General features: G+C 44.7%; 5 protein-coding genes across 8 annotated transcripts; 2 read left to right on the top strand and 3 right to left on the bottom strand.

Moving 5' to 3' along the window:
• The first annotated feature begins 427 nt into the window (after nucleotides 1-427).
• Nucleotides 428-3,302, top strand: LOC6614767 (ovarian-specific serine/threonine-protein kinase Lok). 2 transcript variants are annotated; one of them, XM_032727050.1, is made up of 7 exons: nucleotides 428-654; nucleotides 716-997; nucleotides 1,082-1,239; nucleotides 1,464-1,572; nucleotides 1,653-2,090; nucleotides 2,281-2,515; nucleotides 2,578-3,302. In XM_032727050.1, the coding sequence occupies exons 2-7, from the start codon at nucleotides 811-813 to the stop codon at nucleotides 2,879-2,881; spliced, it is 1,431 nt and encodes a 476-aa protein (XP_032582941.1). In that variant the 5' UTR covers nucleotides 428-654; nucleotides 716-810; the 3' UTR covers nucleotides 2,882-3,302. The 2 variants fall into 2 exon arrangements, with proteins under 2 accessions (XP_032582941.1, XP_002039186.2); XM_002039150.2 differs by having other exon boundaries at nucleotides 430-654; nucleotides 716-946.
• Nucleotides 3,168-4,608, bottom strand: LOC6614768 (protein valois). Of its 2 annotated transcripts, none has more exons than XM_002039151.2 (3): nucleotides 3,972-4,604; nucleotides 3,539-3,915; nucleotides 3,168-3,486 (listed from the first exon to the last, which is right to left on the bottom strand). In XM_002039151.2, exons 1-3 carry the CDS (start codon nucleotides 4,509-4,511, stop codon nucleotides 3,300-3,302), a joined length of 1,104 nt encoding a protein of 367 aa, XP_002039187.1. In that variant the 5' UTR covers nucleotides 4,512-4,604; the 3' UTR covers nucleotides 3,168-3,299. The 2 variants fall into 2 exon arrangements, with proteins under 2 accessions (XP_002039187.1, XP_032582942.1); XM_032727051.1 differs by lacking the exon at nucleotides 3,168-3,486 and having other exon boundaries at nucleotides 3,711-3,824; nucleotides 3,889-3,915; nucleotides 3,972-4,608.
• A 718-nt stretch (nucleotides 4,609-5,326) lies between these two features.
• LOC6614769 (alkaline ceramidase) lies at nucleotides 5,327-14,485 on the top strand. 2 transcript variants are annotated; one of them, XR_004363100.1, is made up of 6 exons: nucleotides 5,327-5,836; nucleotides 8,044-8,300; nucleotides 8,370-8,507; nucleotides 11,370-11,662; nucleotides 13,887-14,076; nucleotides 14,143-14,234. XR_004363100.1 is itself a non-coding variant. In XM_002039152.2 (5 exons), exons 1-5 carry the CDS (start codon nucleotides 5,699-5,701, stop codon nucleotides 14,217-14,219), a joined length of 903 nt encoding a protein of 300 aa, XP_002039188.2. In that variant the 5' UTR covers nucleotides 5,327-5,698; the 3' UTR covers nucleotides 14,220-14,485. The 2 variants fall into 2 exon arrangements, 1 of the variants encoding a protein (XP_002039188.2); XM_002039152.2 differs by lacking the exon at nucleotides 13,887-14,076 and having other exon boundaries at nucleotides 14,143-14,485.
• Nucleotides 9,032-11,438, bottom strand: LOC6614770. Its single transcript, XM_032727047.1, has 3 exons — nucleotides 11,350-11,438; nucleotides 10,845-11,282; nucleotides 9,032-10,690 (listed from the first exon to the last, which is right to left on the bottom strand). Exons 2-3 carry the CDS (start codon nucleotides 11,267-11,269, stop codon nucleotides 9,121-9,123), a joined length of 1,995 nt encoding a protein of 664 aa, XP_032582938.1. The 5' UTR covers nucleotides 11,270-11,282; nucleotides 11,350-11,438; the 3' UTR covers nucleotides 9,032-9,120.
• Nucleotides 14,481-16,232, bottom strand: LOC6614772 (6-pyruvoyl tetrahydrobiopterin synthase). The gene is made up of 5 exons (XM_002039155.2): nucleotides 16,133-16,232; nucleotides 15,706-16,062; nucleotides 15,519-15,598; nucleotides 14,955-15,100; nucleotides 14,481-14,889 (listed from the first exon to the last, which is right to left on the bottom strand). Exons 2-5 carry the CDS (start codon nucleotides 15,771-15,773, stop codon nucleotides 14,677-14,679), a joined length of 507 nt encoding a protein of 168 aa, XP_002039191.1. The 5' UTR covers nucleotides 15,774-16,062; nucleotides 16,133-16,232; the 3' UTR covers nucleotides 14,481-14,676.
• Between the last annotated feature and the right edge of the window lie 170 nt (nucleotides 16,233-16,402).

The raw sequence follows: 16,402 nt of genomic DNA on the forward strand, positions 1-16,402 counted from the left end.
ATGATAAAGAATTTTATCATGTGAAGAAAATTAAATAAACAAACAAATTTACACTTTAAGCTTCAAAATCGAATAAAAACACAGAAGATAAAAATAAAATTTCTTTTAGCTTAGGGCTGCACAGGTAGTGCCAGGGCTCAATGGATTTCAACAATGGAGAGCCGTTAAATTTCAAATACACGTACCTCATTCAAAAAAAACTTCGGTCTGTAAAGGGTTAAATCTTTTTCAATACTTTTAAAGTTCATCCTTAACAAAATTAGTTTTTTATAAGATTTTCAGTCCGGTATTTAATTAGAATTTTTTCTTTTGGCTATAAATTTTAAAGCTTTACAAATAAGTAATATTTACTTTGTAAAAACCCTTCATCGGTCCTTGCGACTGTTGCCAACACTGGCGCTGATAACCACTCCATCCCTGGAAGGCGGCAACTCGTACACACACTGTCGCAGAAGTTGGATTCGCTCGCGCAGTTCACATCGAACCAATGTCGTGATTTTTGTTAGTTTTCGTTGTTTTCGTCTGATAAACTCTAAATAACCAATCGCCAAAGTTGCGCGCAAAGCTCGATGTAATCCAATAGGGCAGAAGAAACGCTCTGAGATTCAAAACCGCATATAGGATCTATAGCTTTTCCGAAGATCAACTCTCCGTGTATGTGTGCATTTCTGCCTGTGGTAGTGCTGGAGTAACTGGACATTTCGAATTTACGCAGTTCCAGCGAAACCTAACGGGTTTTCCAGTTCGACTTGCGGAATAGCAGGAATACGAGATTACGGGGCTAAGGAGATTCGGAGTTTTGGAATCACCATGGCACGCGACACACAAGGAACACAGGGAACCCAGAGTCAGGCCTCCAATATCTGGACGCAGGTGGAGAGCCAGCCGATGGAGAAGATCGTCTGGGGTCGATTGTACGGCAAGAACATTAAGATCAAATCGCTGGGTACGAGTTCCAAATACCGAATCCTTTATACGCATTCGTCCTTTTCTGTTGGTAACCACATTTCCGCCTGTTTTGTGTGCTCATTGCGTCTGCTCCTCATGTATTAAATGCAATCCTATGCTGAACTGTTTCCAGATCTCAACAACGACGAGTTCACCGCAGGACGAGGGGAGGCCAACGACTTGATCCTCACGCTCAACGATTTGCCCGAGAAAATCCTGACGCGCATTTCCAAAGTGCATTTTATCATAAAGCGGGCAAACTGCGAGCTTACCAATCCAGTTTATATTCAGGTAGGCGGAAGTTCCAAACCCAAAAACTCTGAAGGCAGCATTGAAAAAATAAAGCAAATTAAGAATCCACAAAAGCAGAATTCAAATTAAGTTTTACCTGCATTTTGTTGAGATTATCAACAAATTCAATATTGAATATTTTCCACAATTAAGTTAGAAAAGGAAGTTAATATAATTCGGTATATTATTCCCATGAAGTAACCTTGTTTCTGCCCATTTCGCAGGATCTCTCACGCAACGGGACGTTTGTGAATAACGAAAAAATTGGCACAAACAGGATGCGAATCCTAAAGAATGACGACGTAATTTCCCTGTCCCACCCAACGTACAAAGGTAAGCGATCGACAAACAGGTATAGCTATCGACAGGGACTCGCAAGTAATTTGATGTTGTGCACCTGCCCTACCTTCTAGCCTTTGTATTCAAGGATCTCAGCCCGAATGAGTCGATCGGCCTTCCCGAGGAGATTAACAAGACGTATTATGTAAATCGCAAGCTGGGATCAGGAGCGTATGGACTGGTGCGTTTGGTCTATGACACCCGCACCTGCCAGCAGTTTGCGATGAAAATCGTTAAGAAGAATATGCTCTCTGGGGCGCGACCCAGCACCAATTTCAGTGATCCCGACCGGGTGCTCAACGAGGCCAAGATTATGAAGAATCTTTCCCATCCGTGCGTGGTTCGCATGCACGACATCGTGGACAAGCCGGATTCTGTGTATATGGTGCTGGAGTTTATGCGCGGCGGCGACCTGCTCAACCGAATCATCAGCAACAAACTACTCAGCGAGGACACCTCGAAGCTTTACTTTTACCAAATGTGCCATGCCGTCAAGTACCTACACGATCGGGGTAAAACAAATTATTTTTAATTGGGTTCGAATGTGTTGCTGATTAAGCAAGCCGTTCATTTCTGTTGTGCAAATAAGTAAGTCATGGGAATGGGCATTGAAAACGCCCTGAACTGCAAATCATTCCTGCGCCTTAACAAATTTGCTGCACAGCAATCGAACTATTCATCTAAGTAGTTTCTACCTTTTAGGCATCACCCATCGTGACCTCAAGCCAGACAATGTTTTGCTGGAGACCAATGACGAGGAGACCCTGCTGAAGGTCTCCGATTTCGGGCTGAGTAAGTTTGTGCAGAAGGACTCGGTTATGCGAACGCTCTGTGGCACTCCTCTCTACGTGGCCCCTGAGGTGCTGATTACCGGCGGCCGGGAAGCCTACACCAAGAAAGTGGACATTTGGAGCTTGGGAGTGGTGCTCTTTACTTGGTAAGTCAATCTGTTATTATTCTCCTACGAAGATTACTTAGTAATTTACTCATATCTTGCAGCCTGAGTGGCACTCTACCCTTTTCGGACGAGTACGGCACCCCGGCGGCCCAGCAAATAAAGAAGGGCAGATTCGCGTACGGACACCCTTCTTGGAAGGGTGTCTCGCAGCGCGCCAAGCTGCTGATCAACCAAATGCTCATTGTGGATCCCGAGCGGCGACCCTCAATCGACGACGTTTTGCAGAGCAGCTGGCTGCGCGATGCGCCCATGCTGCAGAAGGCGAAGAGTCTGATGAAGCTCGATGGCATGGAGATCGAGGAGGAGAACTTCCTTGAGCCACCCACCAAGCGATCGCGACGCTAGGTTTCGTTTCGTTTCTAGGTGTTTCCACCGTTAATACGTGAGGGTCGAGGCGCGAAAAGGTTTTAATTTTCTGGAAAAATTAAGCGACAACATTTTTCCCAAAACGCCGACACCGCCGCATCCGAGTGTATTGGCGAATTTAAGTATTTTTTGCGGTTGTTAATTTTTACGTGTTGTCTAGTGTAAGTTTCATCGCCCAAGCCCGGTTTATCCTGTAAAACTGCATTTGAAGCTGGGCTCTCGCTTCACAATTTTTTTAAGATTCCTATCGATTTGAATTCTGCCATTCCATTGGACTATTATTACGATTTATTACTTGTAACTGTTCAGTAACTATAAGTGTTAAATGTAAGAATGACTCTTCAGCAAACCATTCAGCTTTTTGAAATAAAGCCATTGAATTTGTTCGCCAGCAAAATTATTTGATCGCGTGCGTCACCATTTTGCGGCCATGTCCAATGGTGATGAGGGTGCTATCATCGGTCCAAACGGCATCAGTTAGGCGAGAATGGGTGTCCTGGTGCGTGTAGATGAACTCATGGCCCGCCTGCACATTGGCCACTTTCACGGAGGCGGGAAAATTGCTCATCGCAGCCAGATAGGGCCTAAAAATATGTGTGTTAATGCAAATCGCCATTGTTTCGGCTAAACTCGTACCCATTGATTATGAGCTGGGTGACATGGCCCTTGTCGAAGTATTCCCTGGTTTCCGCCAGTTTTCGTGGCACTCGAATGTCCAGAGTATGAACCTTGCCATCATAGTCCCCGAGATAGATGTGATTGTCACCCTGCAGCTCCGAGGCAGCGGCCCAGGCGGTACTGGTGAAGCTCAGCACGTGGCTGGCATCCGCATAGAGGCACGTGGAAGATGGAGCCGCTGCCCGGACATCCCAAAGGCGGGCACAGCCGCCACGATCACAGGTCACAAACTTGTCGGCCGAAGCTGCGGGTGTGGCCAGGGCAGTCAACTTGTCGGTATGCGAGGAGCGCGATCTGTAGGTACTCACCATATCGGCGCCCGAGAGATCCCAGACCTGCAAGAGGGTTACCTTTGTACATTTCCATACATCCACTCCACATTTATACATACATTGAGGGTGCCGTCCGCTGAGCCCGAAACGGCCGTGCGGGGTTCCGCCTTGAAGACGCTCAGTTGGCTGATGGGCGTGGGATGCGCGCTGGACTCGCCCACGATGAAGAGGCAGTAGAGCGACTGAGAATCTCGCACCTTGGAGTATGTAGACCAGGCCTGGAGTCGCGTATCCCCAAGGGCCACCAGTAGGACATCATCCTCGGCGTAGCGCACAATATTCACCGTGTGCTCCGCCTGCAATTTGAAGTTCGCCGAGTCCACAGTCATGTGGTGCATCTGGTCGCGCCCGTAGCCGAACAACATGCCCCACCAGTGGCGTCCTTCGCGTCGGTTGGTGGCCAGGGCCAGGTGGTTGTGATCATTGATGGCGATGCTGTCCCAGCAGTCGTGCAGTCGCGGCGAAAGGTTCTCCAATCGCGCGTTCAGGTCCGCAACGTTGAGGTTCGGGTACTCCAGATTCCCGGCCAGCTCCAGTGCCGGCGGAGGCTGGTGGGTCACCGGCGTGCGGTACAGTACCGAGCTGCGTTGCGGGAACATCGTTTCTCACTCAAGATTCCGTAAAGCAACCGAGAAGTGGCCAAGTGAAGAAGTCAGAGCAACGAGCCCGGCAAGACCGAATACATCGATTTGTGTACCAATCGAACTATCGATATTATTAGACATCAAGATTAGAGACAATCGCACGAGCTGGATACTCTGGAATTTATAATTTGATTGGTTTATTCAAAATGAATTCCTTTATACATTAATATCGGTTCTACGAGATCGAAAAATTGTATTCTAACCTATTTTTTAATACAAATGCACTTCTTTACGAGGTGAGATGAAAGTGACGATTAATAGAAAGACTTTTAAAATACGTTTTACTATACGTATACTATATTATACTATACTATACGTTTTTTATTTTACTATTTTTATTTACAGCTTCCTTTTTCGAATTGACCACTTTTGGTGAGCATCATCACTACGAGGACATCCAAAATGATGATAGTTGGTCATTTATTTATTGGTTTATAAAGGGTTGGATAAAGATCCGGAACAAGTTCAGAATTCTTTACTCATTTTTGATAAAATTGTGGATTATTGATAATTTTCAAGTACAACCCTTTAAAATGTCATAAAATATATATTTCTTAGTATAACAATAAAACATACGCTGCAGGAGTTCCCAAATTGGCAGGCAATTAAAAAACGAGAATGGCGCACTTTACAAATTCAAAGTTTCTACATTACATTTACATTTCACATTGCTTAACGGTATAGTTGTGAGCAACGGTATTTTTTAGGGTATTTCCCGCCACTATGGACATTTACCGTTCGCTTGCACGCGGTCACACAGTGGTTATTTTTGTTTATTATTATCGCGTCGCTCGTTGCGCGCTGGTTTACTTTTTGAAAAGTGCGTTCCTTAGCGCGAGTGGGCAGCGTCCCAAACGTCGTAGATTCCATCGCCTGAGCCACCAAGAACAAACTATTTCCTTACATAACTGCGGAATACTTCGACTCAGCAGAGAGCCACGCGACGGAAGGCAGTCAACAAAGACACGCAAGTGCTTGCACACACTGGGCTATTATGCAAATTGCGCCACTGCAGCTGGTCTAAGAGTGCAAGGAAGGGCGACCGAGCAACACACACACAAAGTGCCTGGGCAGAACGAGCGCAACCGCCTCCCCAATCAGCTGGGATCTCTGCGGTCGGGCCTCCATCGAGTGGGCGGAGAATGGGCGGGATGGGGGGCGGCGGGCTGCTGGACATCTACTCCATGGCCTGGGAGCACCTGAGACCCGGAAGCTCGCCCGTCGACTGGTGCGAAGGCAATTACTTGATTTCATCCAACATCGCCGAGTTCGTGAACACGGTGCGTATGTGCGATTTATTCAACGTATGTAATTTGTGCGCTCTGCTCTCGCTGCCCCACTTAGTTGGCCCCGCAGTGGTCGCAGTTGCTCTTCTCACCCCTTCGCAGACAGCTGCGAGTTTTCCCTTTGAATAGGCCTTGACCTTTTCAGAGCGAGAGCGACTGGCAACCTAAACAAAAGATGCTGCTTGCCATGCTTCGTTTGCTCTGTTTGCACGAAGGGGTGGGCGGGGGTCATTTTCGCAGTGCGACACCCGGAAAATGCAGTTTTCTTATCGCCCTGAGCGTCACACCTGTCCGATCGATATGAATCTTGGTATGCGGACAGGGCAAAGCATAACCAACACTTTGTCCTCGGACTGGAAGCTTGTGTCTCTTCGGACTTGACTGCTGCACGCACTTAAAACTTAGTCCTGTAAGGGCTAGCTTCTCTCATTTGGTTGTAATCATCACTTTCTCCGGTTGGAATGCATGAAATGCCTTAACTATTTATATAATTACTTTTAACCCGGCTGTCCGATGTTCTTAGATTTGAAATATGTAGATTAAACGCTCGCCATTGGTTTTAGTTAATCAGCCGTTTGCATTTCTCATAATAGTAAAACAGTCTAAACAAATAGCTGTGTTGGTGGTAATGATTGCCATCCGCATTAAAATAAGCGTTCTTACACTCGTAACTCGATATGCGACGGACTCACTTTCATTAGGCCTTATCAATGCTAATCGTCTGATGCTAACCATTGATAGAAACGCACTAAAAGTGGATCAAAACAACACTTGTTTTGATATTCTAAATAACAATATAAATATATGCAAACTCTAAATTCGTAACTAAGATTAAGGGGAATTCGTTTCTTTGCGTATGTAATATCAATTAGTTTATTTAAGATGTTAGAAATGTAAATTAGCCCCTTAAATAATTTTCCAGCTTAATAGTTTTCATGCCCATCAACAAATAGAACCTTCTCATAGTGAACTCAAGTCCAAAAGGTTATCGGAGCCCCCATATTTTCCCAACACGATGACAATAGTATGTCGTAACTTACAATCTTGCGTTTCAAATAGAACGCAGTATCATCAGTTCGGTCAATGTGAACTGGGGAGCCTTAAGTTACTTTGTAGAACGGGCTTTAATGTGGTGCAGATACACTTCCGCTGGCTAACGATAATGGGAATGGCTTTTAATTGATTTGGTGGACATGAGTAATCGTTCGCCGTAGGCCAGTGAAGTGCACACCACTTGGAACGCATTTCGGCTTTGTTTCAGCTGAGTTCGCTCAGCAAACGGAGTGAATAACCCCGGTCTTGATGACACTCTGCTGCACAATAGCCAGCGGCACTTGTGATGAAATCGTTAATATCTTTATAGTGGGAAGTGTGAATGATTGCGGCCTATCCCGGTTTCTTATCACTCAATGGTTTTAATAGAATACGCATATGTTAATGCTGTTCCATGCACCCTTTAGATGTGATAATTGCTCCACTTCTCGCCCAGTTGCCCACTCAAAATGCTTTCTGTTCATTCAATTTGTTCACACATTTACGTGACACAGTGCAAATTGCCCAAGTGACACGTAAAAATGGAGCAAACACAATTAATTATTTAGACAGCCCACTGGGAGCCAGATGGGCATTATTTTGAGATATGCACAAAGCAAATAGGAAACATTGTCATAAAACTCTACTGAAGAAAAGATAATAATTTCCTTTTATTTCAAACTCCGGTTTCTTGGAGATTAAAGTGCATATAAGAAAAGTATCTATCAGGTAGAAGGAAGCATTTCCGATCCTAGAAGGGAACTATATTATTGATCATGATCACTAGCGTACGTATGAACTTCAAGATCTCGTGAAGTAGATTAATAGAAAAGAGATTCTGATTCTTCTTTCGCTTGCAGATTCTGTGCGGTGATATTTTGAATGATACTTTAGCTAATCAATACAAATATACGTGCCAAGATTGGTTTACTGGTTGTCCATTTTAAGCCTCTTTAAAGTTATCTAAAAGTTAATTTGACTGACTGATTATCTGCTTTCTACAGTACTTTCATTGCCCAAGTACAGGGTATATAATAGTCGCGATACTTGATCATGGCGTTCTCCCTTGTTTAATTTTAAGTGGCACACTAATTGAAATATAATCAACACAATTACATTGAAGGAATGATAAATATTAAAAAGCCTTTCTACTGTTTTTGTTTCAACAGTTTAGCAACTTTCTGTTCATCCTACTGCCGCCCGTCCTGATAATGCTCTTCAAGGAGTACGGACGCTTTGTGACGCCCGGAATCCACGTCATCTGGGTGCTGCTCATCGTGGTTGGCCTGAGTTCGATGTACTTTCACGCCACTCTCAGTCTAATTGGCCAGCTGCTGGACGAACTGGCCATCCTCTGGGTCTTCATGGCGGCCTTTTCGCTCTTCTATCCGAAGCGCTACTATCCCAAGTTCGTGAAAAACGATCGGTAAGCACTGTGATCCCCTACGGCTGGCACTATCTAAATCCCCCGACTTTCGGTTTCCTTTGTTCCCAGCAAAACCTTCAGTTGGCTCATGCTCTTGTCGGCGATTGCAGCAACGGGCTTGTCATGGTGGAAGCCCATTGTTAACGCCTTTGTTCTCATGTTCATGAGTGTGCCGACCATGGTAATGCTCTACACAGAGCTGCAGAGGTAAGTTTACCTAGCCACTACACAACTCGTAAATCTGAGGGTCTTACCGATAAGCAGGCGGCTCTGATTTCCCGCCTGGTGACCCGAAATGAACCGAAAAGCACATAAATCATGTATCCTATCATCAGTCATCCCTGCTATCACGTATGCGATTTTGTTTTATCTTTGGGAGCAAGTGTACTGCGCGAGGTAGAAGCTATTTTAACCTTATCAGCTCCTATTTACTTAGCTTTATTTTCTTTGTCATCGTTGATATGTTATGGTTCGAGTAGGTCAAAGATCAAAACGAAAGGGTGTTTCCCTGCACTGGCATTCAATGTTTGGGGCCAGGAGCCGGTGCATCAATCAATCATATCAATCGATTTCAGTGTGTAATTAAGATAAACCTGGAGTAGAGTACTCTGCTCGAGGGGGCTTATTGTTTATATTGGCTCAGGTAGTCAACGGGCCACTGATTATTCCCTTTGGAACTTACAGCTGTCACAAAGTTTTGTAATGCATGACGTATCTGGGTTGCAACTATGAGGAATCGATTTATACCCTCGAATTTAATGTGGGAAAGTAGATAATTGACATAATTTCTGTTCTTATAAATTATACATTTTAACCAGTGCTAATTAGGTCTACTTAAGCTTTCCTTGCAAATGCAATACTTCTTGGCGTTCTTGCGATTTATACAGTTGGCGTCGTTCTTGTAGGAGGTCAATCGACTCAAGTCCTCGACATCTAAGTGAAGAAGCTTTTGTGTTCGACTATTCCAGCGCACAGTGGCCTCAAAAATTGGGTTTTTCGGCACAGTCTCGAAAACAATGATGTAAACTTGCTCGTTTTTATCAGCCGGACGAAGTCCGTTGGACAAGATGGTTTTGCGATCTGCTTTCTCCACATAATCCAATGTGAAATTGTGGCAAAGATCGCTCAGGTTATGGCTAACTAAGTGCTCGTTCATTCGCTGGACAATAGCCTCGGCAATTGTGCTCACATACGGGGAATTCGTAATGGTTTCCGTGGGCTGACAACAGCACCATTTCTCCTCGATTCCGGCCATTTGGCAAGTGCGATTGAAGGGCAGCTCGAAGAAAAGCGACTGACAGCTCTTACACTGCCTTGCCCTGAGATTATCCGGGAACTCATCCACGGACTTGCTATCCAACCGGAGCAAGTGCTGGAGCGTCATGTACATATCGTAGTTGGACGAGAGTCGATTCTGGTTCTTGCCAAGATTAGTCGCCAAATGGGGATACTTGTTCCGGAACCAGGGTGGCAAGTAGATAAACATCATTGGCATGCGCTCCTCGAAATACCCTGTGGAAGCCCGCCTCAAAGTGTTATATCGGTGGCCATGATCACTCATCAGAATCACTATGGACTTCTGAAAGAGATTGGACTCCTCGAAGGACTTTAGATACTTCCACAGCAGGTTGTCCAGCGCAGTGGCTCCCTCGTAGTAATCGTGGGTGAAGCTGTTGCTCCATAGGAAGCCAAACATCGGAGATCTGCCGAGGAAGCGATCGATGAACTGCTGGCCAAAGTCCCAGACGTAGCTGAAGCTGAGGTGGCGACCCACGCAGTAGGCGAATCCGAAGTCCTTGGTCACTTTAAATTGTTTTTCGATGGCGAAAAGTAGAGGGCGAAGGTAGTAATCAGTTGGCTGCTTCACAAAACCCGGTTTCAGGTAGTTGAAGGTACTTATAGATGAACATTCTTCGGCGAAGGCTGTAGTATAGTTGGCTGCCTTGAAACGCTTCCAAATGAAGTTCAGGGAGTCCAAGCAGCCGGGCTTCGTGACATCACAGTAGTCCCCTACTCCCTTTTCGGAATCCCCTGTCAGCGCGGCCAGAAGATTGGGAAAGGTATTGTCGCCCACCTTATTGTAGCCCTGCATTTCGAACCAGCCGGGTTGCCTAACGAATTTGTAAACCGATGGCATTGCTCGTCGAAGATTTATGCGCGATGTAGAGTCCAGTCCCATGATCAGAACGCTCGGCTTGTGCACCTCACTTTCATCCTTCACGAAATCCTTGACCTTCTCCTTTGGAAGGCGGTCCTCTATGAAGGAAATGGCATCCTGTTGCAGCAGCTCTCGGTGATTGGTCACATCCCTCACGTAGCAACTGGTGATCATGTAATCCGTGTTGTTCGGGACGAATTGGTGCTGCTCAATGGATCGACTTCTTAGCTGACTGAAAGAAGTCCAATTTGGCTATTAACAAAGTATATATAACATTTAAAGATCTTAAATATCTGAATATTGCTTTTGGGCCGTGGAAAAGTTAACGCTACGAGTTGGAAAATCGGGCATCCGATCGATTAACTAGTGTTCATGCTCATACTCACTTATAGGTATTGTCGGGTTTCTGGTCGGAATTATCCCGTGAAATCTCCTGGTACTCGCACTCCAGGGTAGCATTGCCCTTCCTGTTCATAATGGGCTTGGCCAGGTGCTCGTGCACATGCAGTCGGTACCGATGAGTCTCGAAGTCGAACTCACTCGTGACCATGTCGCTGTCGTTGTGGCAATGCCTCAGCGACCTTCGGTGGAAGTTACTCATTGTGTCCCACGTGAAGGGATTCACGGAGGGCATCTGGCACACCGGACTATATACATAGTACTCACCAGCCCCCTGAACACAGTTCTTGTTCCAAAAACCAAAGCATATTGCGATGAAAAGGGCTTGAAAGTCCTTACGCGTCCGCGTCATGATCACCTCTGGTTGCAGTGTTTTCATTGGCGCCTCGAAAGTCTTGTTTAATAATTGCATTCACAACGCTTGGCTAATTTAACATAAAAGCATGAGCGTTTCTTTTTTAATTATTTAAAATTATAACAGATTATTAATACCCATATCTTTGTTCATGCAGAGTTAGTGACCAGAGGGTCTACCGCCTGGGCATCCGATCGACGACCGTCTGGGCAGTTGCGGTGTTCTGCTGGATCAATGACCGGATCTTCTGCGAGGCCTGGTCCTCGATCAATTTTCCATACCTGCACGGCTTCTGGCACATATTCATTTTCATAGCAGCCTACACGGTGCTGGTGCTGTTCGCCTACTTCTACGTGGAATCGGAGCTGCCCCAGCGACAGCCGCTGCTGAAGTACTGGCCGAAGAACGAGTTCGAGTTCGGGATACCCTTCATTTCGATCCGGAACCCAGGTAAGGCTCTGCGCAACACCATCTGAGGACGATTCCGCCTGAGTGGAGAGGTGGCAGAGAAGTGACCAAAGACCAAGCGATAATATCGTACATGCTTTAACACCATACACACTTATTGTAAAATTGCGGCAACGCAATTGTAGCGCACACTTTTTATATAGTTGAAACAGTTTATTAGCCATAGATGTATTTACCACCTTGATCAAAAAGTTCCCGGAATCACCACCGTGTGGCGATTTCAGTCACCCGATTTTAGTTCTCTTTTTTTTTTTTTGGTTGGCACAACCCTCATTGACATTCTATAAAATTTTCAGCTTGATAGTGTGACATTTGTAAAAGTGACGCCGTATTGAGTACATCTACGATTGTGCGTGTTCTCGATTTTGTACTATTTTGAAAATGGAATTGAATTTGCAACAACGAGTTTGTATTAAATTTTGTGTTAAAAACGGTTTCAATGGTGCGACGACACTGAAAATGTTAGAAAAAAGTTTCGGCAACGATACTCTGAAGAAAACAGTCGTCTATCAGTGGCACGAGCGTTTCAGAAGTGGCCGTGAGTCCGTGAACGACGATGAACGCAGTGGCAGACCATCGACATCGAAAACCGACGAAAACATCGACAAGATCAAAGACTGGATGATCGTAGACCGCAAATTGACCATTAGAGAGATGGCAGAGGAGTTAGACATTGCTTTTGGATCCGTTCAAGACATTTTGGTTAATGATTTGGGCCTCAGACGTGTCGCTGCAAAGCTGGTGCCGAAAGACCTGAATTTCGTGCAAAAAAGGAACCCACAAATTGATCAAAAAGTTCCCGGAATTTATTCAGAAAATTAAAAATACAAGATTATACATAAAAATCGATATTGTCCCCTAAGTACTCCCCATCGACTGCAACGAACTTATGCCAGCGCTTGATCCAATCCTTGAAACATTTTTCATATTCAATTTGCGGTATGGCCATCAAAGCCATCTTCGATTTTTCCATGATTTTATCCCGGGTGCTGAAACGTGTTCCACGGAGCGGTTTCTTGAGTCGACCGAATAGGAAAAAGTCGCAGGGAGCCAAGTCAGGAGAATTCGGTGGTTGTTGAATGGTATTCGTTCCGTTTTTAGCCAAATGTTCACGGATAATGATGGCATTGTGCGACGGTGCGTTATCGTGGTGCAAGATCCACGAGTTGTTTGCCCACAAATCAGGTCTTTTTTGGCGAATCGCTTCACGCAAACGTCTCATAACGCCCAAATAATACTCCTTGTTGACGGTCTGGCCTTGTGGAAGGAATTCATGATACACAACACCCTTGTAATCCATGAAAACTGTGAGCATCGCCTTCTTTTTTGACTGAAAACGACGTGGTTTTTTCGGTCGCGGCTCATTCGGTGCACGCCATTCACTCGCTTGATGTCTTGATTGCGTATCATACTCATAAATCCACGTCTCGTCTCCAGTAATAATCCGTTTAATGAATGTTGGGTCGGATTCGGCCTTAGAAATCATGTCTTTTGCGATGTCAACGCGGTTCCTTTTTTGCACGAAATTCAGGTCTTTCGGCACCAGCTTTGCAGCGACACGTCTGAGGCCCAAATCATTAACCAAAATGTCTTGAACGGATCCAAAAGCAATGTCTAACTCCTCTGCCATCTCTCTAATGGTCAATTTGCGGTCTACGATCATCCAGTCTTTGATCTTGTCGATGTTTTCGTCGGTTTTCGATGTCGATGGTCTGCCACTGCGTTCATCGTCGTTCACGGACTCACGGCCACTTCTGAAACGCTCGTGCCAGTGATAGACGACTGTTTTCTTCAGAGTATCGTTGCCGAAACTTTTTTCTAACATTTTCAGTGTCGTCGCACCATTGAAACCGTTTTTAACACAAAATTTAATACAAACTCGTTGTTGCAAATTCAATTCCATTTTCAAAATACTAGTATATTAAGCAAACGAATCGGATTCGCGGTTGTACCCAAAGAGATAAGTCTGTTAACGCCTTAAGATTCGGTGCATCGAACACTTGGGCCTAAACCAATAATGGTAGCGCCCTGCTTAGTCCATAAATGGGAGATTGCTCCGTGGAACTGGAAAGACATATCAAAAGATGTTTATTGTTCCGTCTATCCCCTGAAATGATTTTAATCAAAGTCTTCTAACCCGTTCTATGAGTATGAGTTACCATCAGACTGTGATATGTTATGAACTAATTCATCCCATGACTTCCAGAACAAATGGTTCCTACGCTTTCCCAAAGAGACAAAAAATCGCATTAGGTTGTCAGTACCTGAATTTGTTAATTGTTTTGTGGCTGTCTAATTTACGCAAACTAACCGACTAACACCTACACTAATTCTGGATTGGAAATCTACTAGCATGTAGCAGTGACCACAACTAAAACAACTAAACACTAACCAAAGTAGATCGTTGCTCAAAGTATTATGCAATCCAAATGATCCAACCCGCTACCTTGCTGATCCCACAGATTCGAAAGATTGGCTCCTCTACTGCAGCCTGTACATGCAGGACTATGACTATGACTACAAGCACGGGAAGAACTAAGGCAAGCAATCGGGTGGAGCACCTTCTCCAAACAGAGACATACACAGCGTGATATAAGTTAGAGTTGCGGAAGGAGGAACAACTAAATTATTTATTAACTACAAAGCTCGCCTGCTCAGAGCGGAAACCAAATTATGTATAGCTGCCATATGGAGCGACAGCTTAGGAAGTATGTATGATTTGCTTAGGCTAAACGAATGTCGACAAATGTACTGCGTTAGGAATGCAAGCTCTCTGGTTTAGTCGCAATAAAGAATAGTATTTCAGTTGCCTTTGTTTTATTCAATATTATGTTGCATAAACATATTTTACTCCTACATACTGTGTAATTCGTATTACTTTTCATTCCTTACATGGTAAGTGTCCTTTTCTACGCGCGTGCTTAAGAGGTTGGGTGAGTCTTCGCTGAGCATTGGTCCAATCAAATTCTTTAGGCGATGTCACAATCTTCGAATGTTCAATCCGAATCCGACGATATGTTGGTGCACGAATCGTGAGCGATGCGTTTGTTGATGGGGTTGTAGATGCCGTTGAGCGGGTACGGGCCGCGGTAGCTGATAATGTTCTTTGGGGTCTCATGGATCTTCACCTCGTACAGCAACTCCGGCTTCTTCAGCTGCAGACGGATGTTGTCCCAGATGTAAACGGCCAAGTTTTCTGTGGTGCTGGGCTGGGGGATAGGAAAGGATAAGCTCATTAGCAAGGTAAGCTTTGTTGTGCTTGCCGGTTATTTACTGTATTGGCAAAGTATTCGACATCCTTGTCGAGATTCTTGTGGTCCAGGCGCTTCATAATCACAGTTTCTATAGCCTCTTTCAGCTCCGTGATGTTTAGCACCATTCCGGTTCGCCGATCGATGGGACCACGGACGGTTATCTCAACTGAAAAGACCACAAAGGATTATGAAAATTACAACTTTCGAAGTCCATTCACACGTTTTGGTATACTTGATGCCGAAGTCAAGCTTGAGTTCTTAAGGTTTAGCCATTGACAATCTAAATATAATCCAAATTTCTAATCAGCTGAGCACTTGCGACACTTTATGCTCGTTCAGAACCATTATTCATTATCAATTCTCGGTCGCCAGTCACCATATTGATTACCTTTGAGCGTTGAACTTGAACATGGGTTTGATAAGCGAGCTTGTCGGCCAAGGTTTTGCTATGGTTAGGCACCCCACTTTGGGCTCAAATTACCAGTTTAGTGGGGGGCTAAGCCCGATTGAGCCGGGGTTATGTGATAAGTGTGGCACTTTGCAGGTAATCATGCGACTAAGTGTATCTAGAGGGTATTATTCACCTGTATAGTTGTGTCCGTGGCCGTGGAAGTTGTTGCACTTGCCGAAGACTTCCAGATTCTCGGCATCGCTCAATTGGGGACTGAGGAGGAAATAGATGCAGCAATCAATTTAAATCGAACTGAATTGGTTTGCCAGCCGTGATTGAATCAGGCAATTGAATGATTCAATTTGATTCAATCTAATTACCTATGGAGACGATGACAGGCGCTGAAAGTTTCGCGACGGGTTAAAAAGGCAACAGGTTGCTGCGACATTTCAAGTCCGATTTATAATATATATCTGGATCTGGATGTGGATTTATATATGCGGCTGATCAGCTGCGCGCTTCGGCACTGTTTCACAATGAATGCAAAACCTGCTTTTGAGGCGCGCTTATTTATATGGTACTTGGATCGGGGGAACAAGGAAATATAAGCCACAAATGCGGCGACTGCGAAAGTCAACACGCTCGGAACTAGTTTCTCTGAACTTTTCGAGTGCGGCTAATTGCAGCTGATTAGCGATTGATGTTGCCTCGTTTTCTGTTGCAAGTGCCTATATGTGCTGCAAAGACAGGGTGTGGTATGCTATAGCCAGGGTAATCAACTCAATTAAGCAAGGAACTCGAACTCACCCTTATTTTCCTTGGATTTTCAATAATATTTACTTTTGTCTACGTTGCTCGTCAACAACAGCTGCTCCCGATAACAAGCCAGCGCGCAGCGGTTATCGGCCAGAGATGAGCAGCTTGTCGCCACAACTGTTCTCAGTGATTTGCATCAGCACAAATGGATTATTTTATGGGTAAAAATCCTTACAATATTAGAATTATGTGATATATTTATTGATTTAAAGTGACTTCTATGTCAATTATCTGAAATCTTAAGTGAGCTGGTTAACAGAG

The sequence above is a fragment of the Drosophila sechellia genome, chromosome 2L (genome assembly GCF_004382195.2).
Source record: "Drosophila sechellia strain sech25 chromosome 2L, ASM438219v1, whole genome shotgun sequence".
NCBI classification, from domain to species: domain Eukaryota; kingdom Metazoa; phylum Arthropoda; class Insecta; order Diptera; family Drosophilidae; genus Drosophila; species Drosophila sechellia.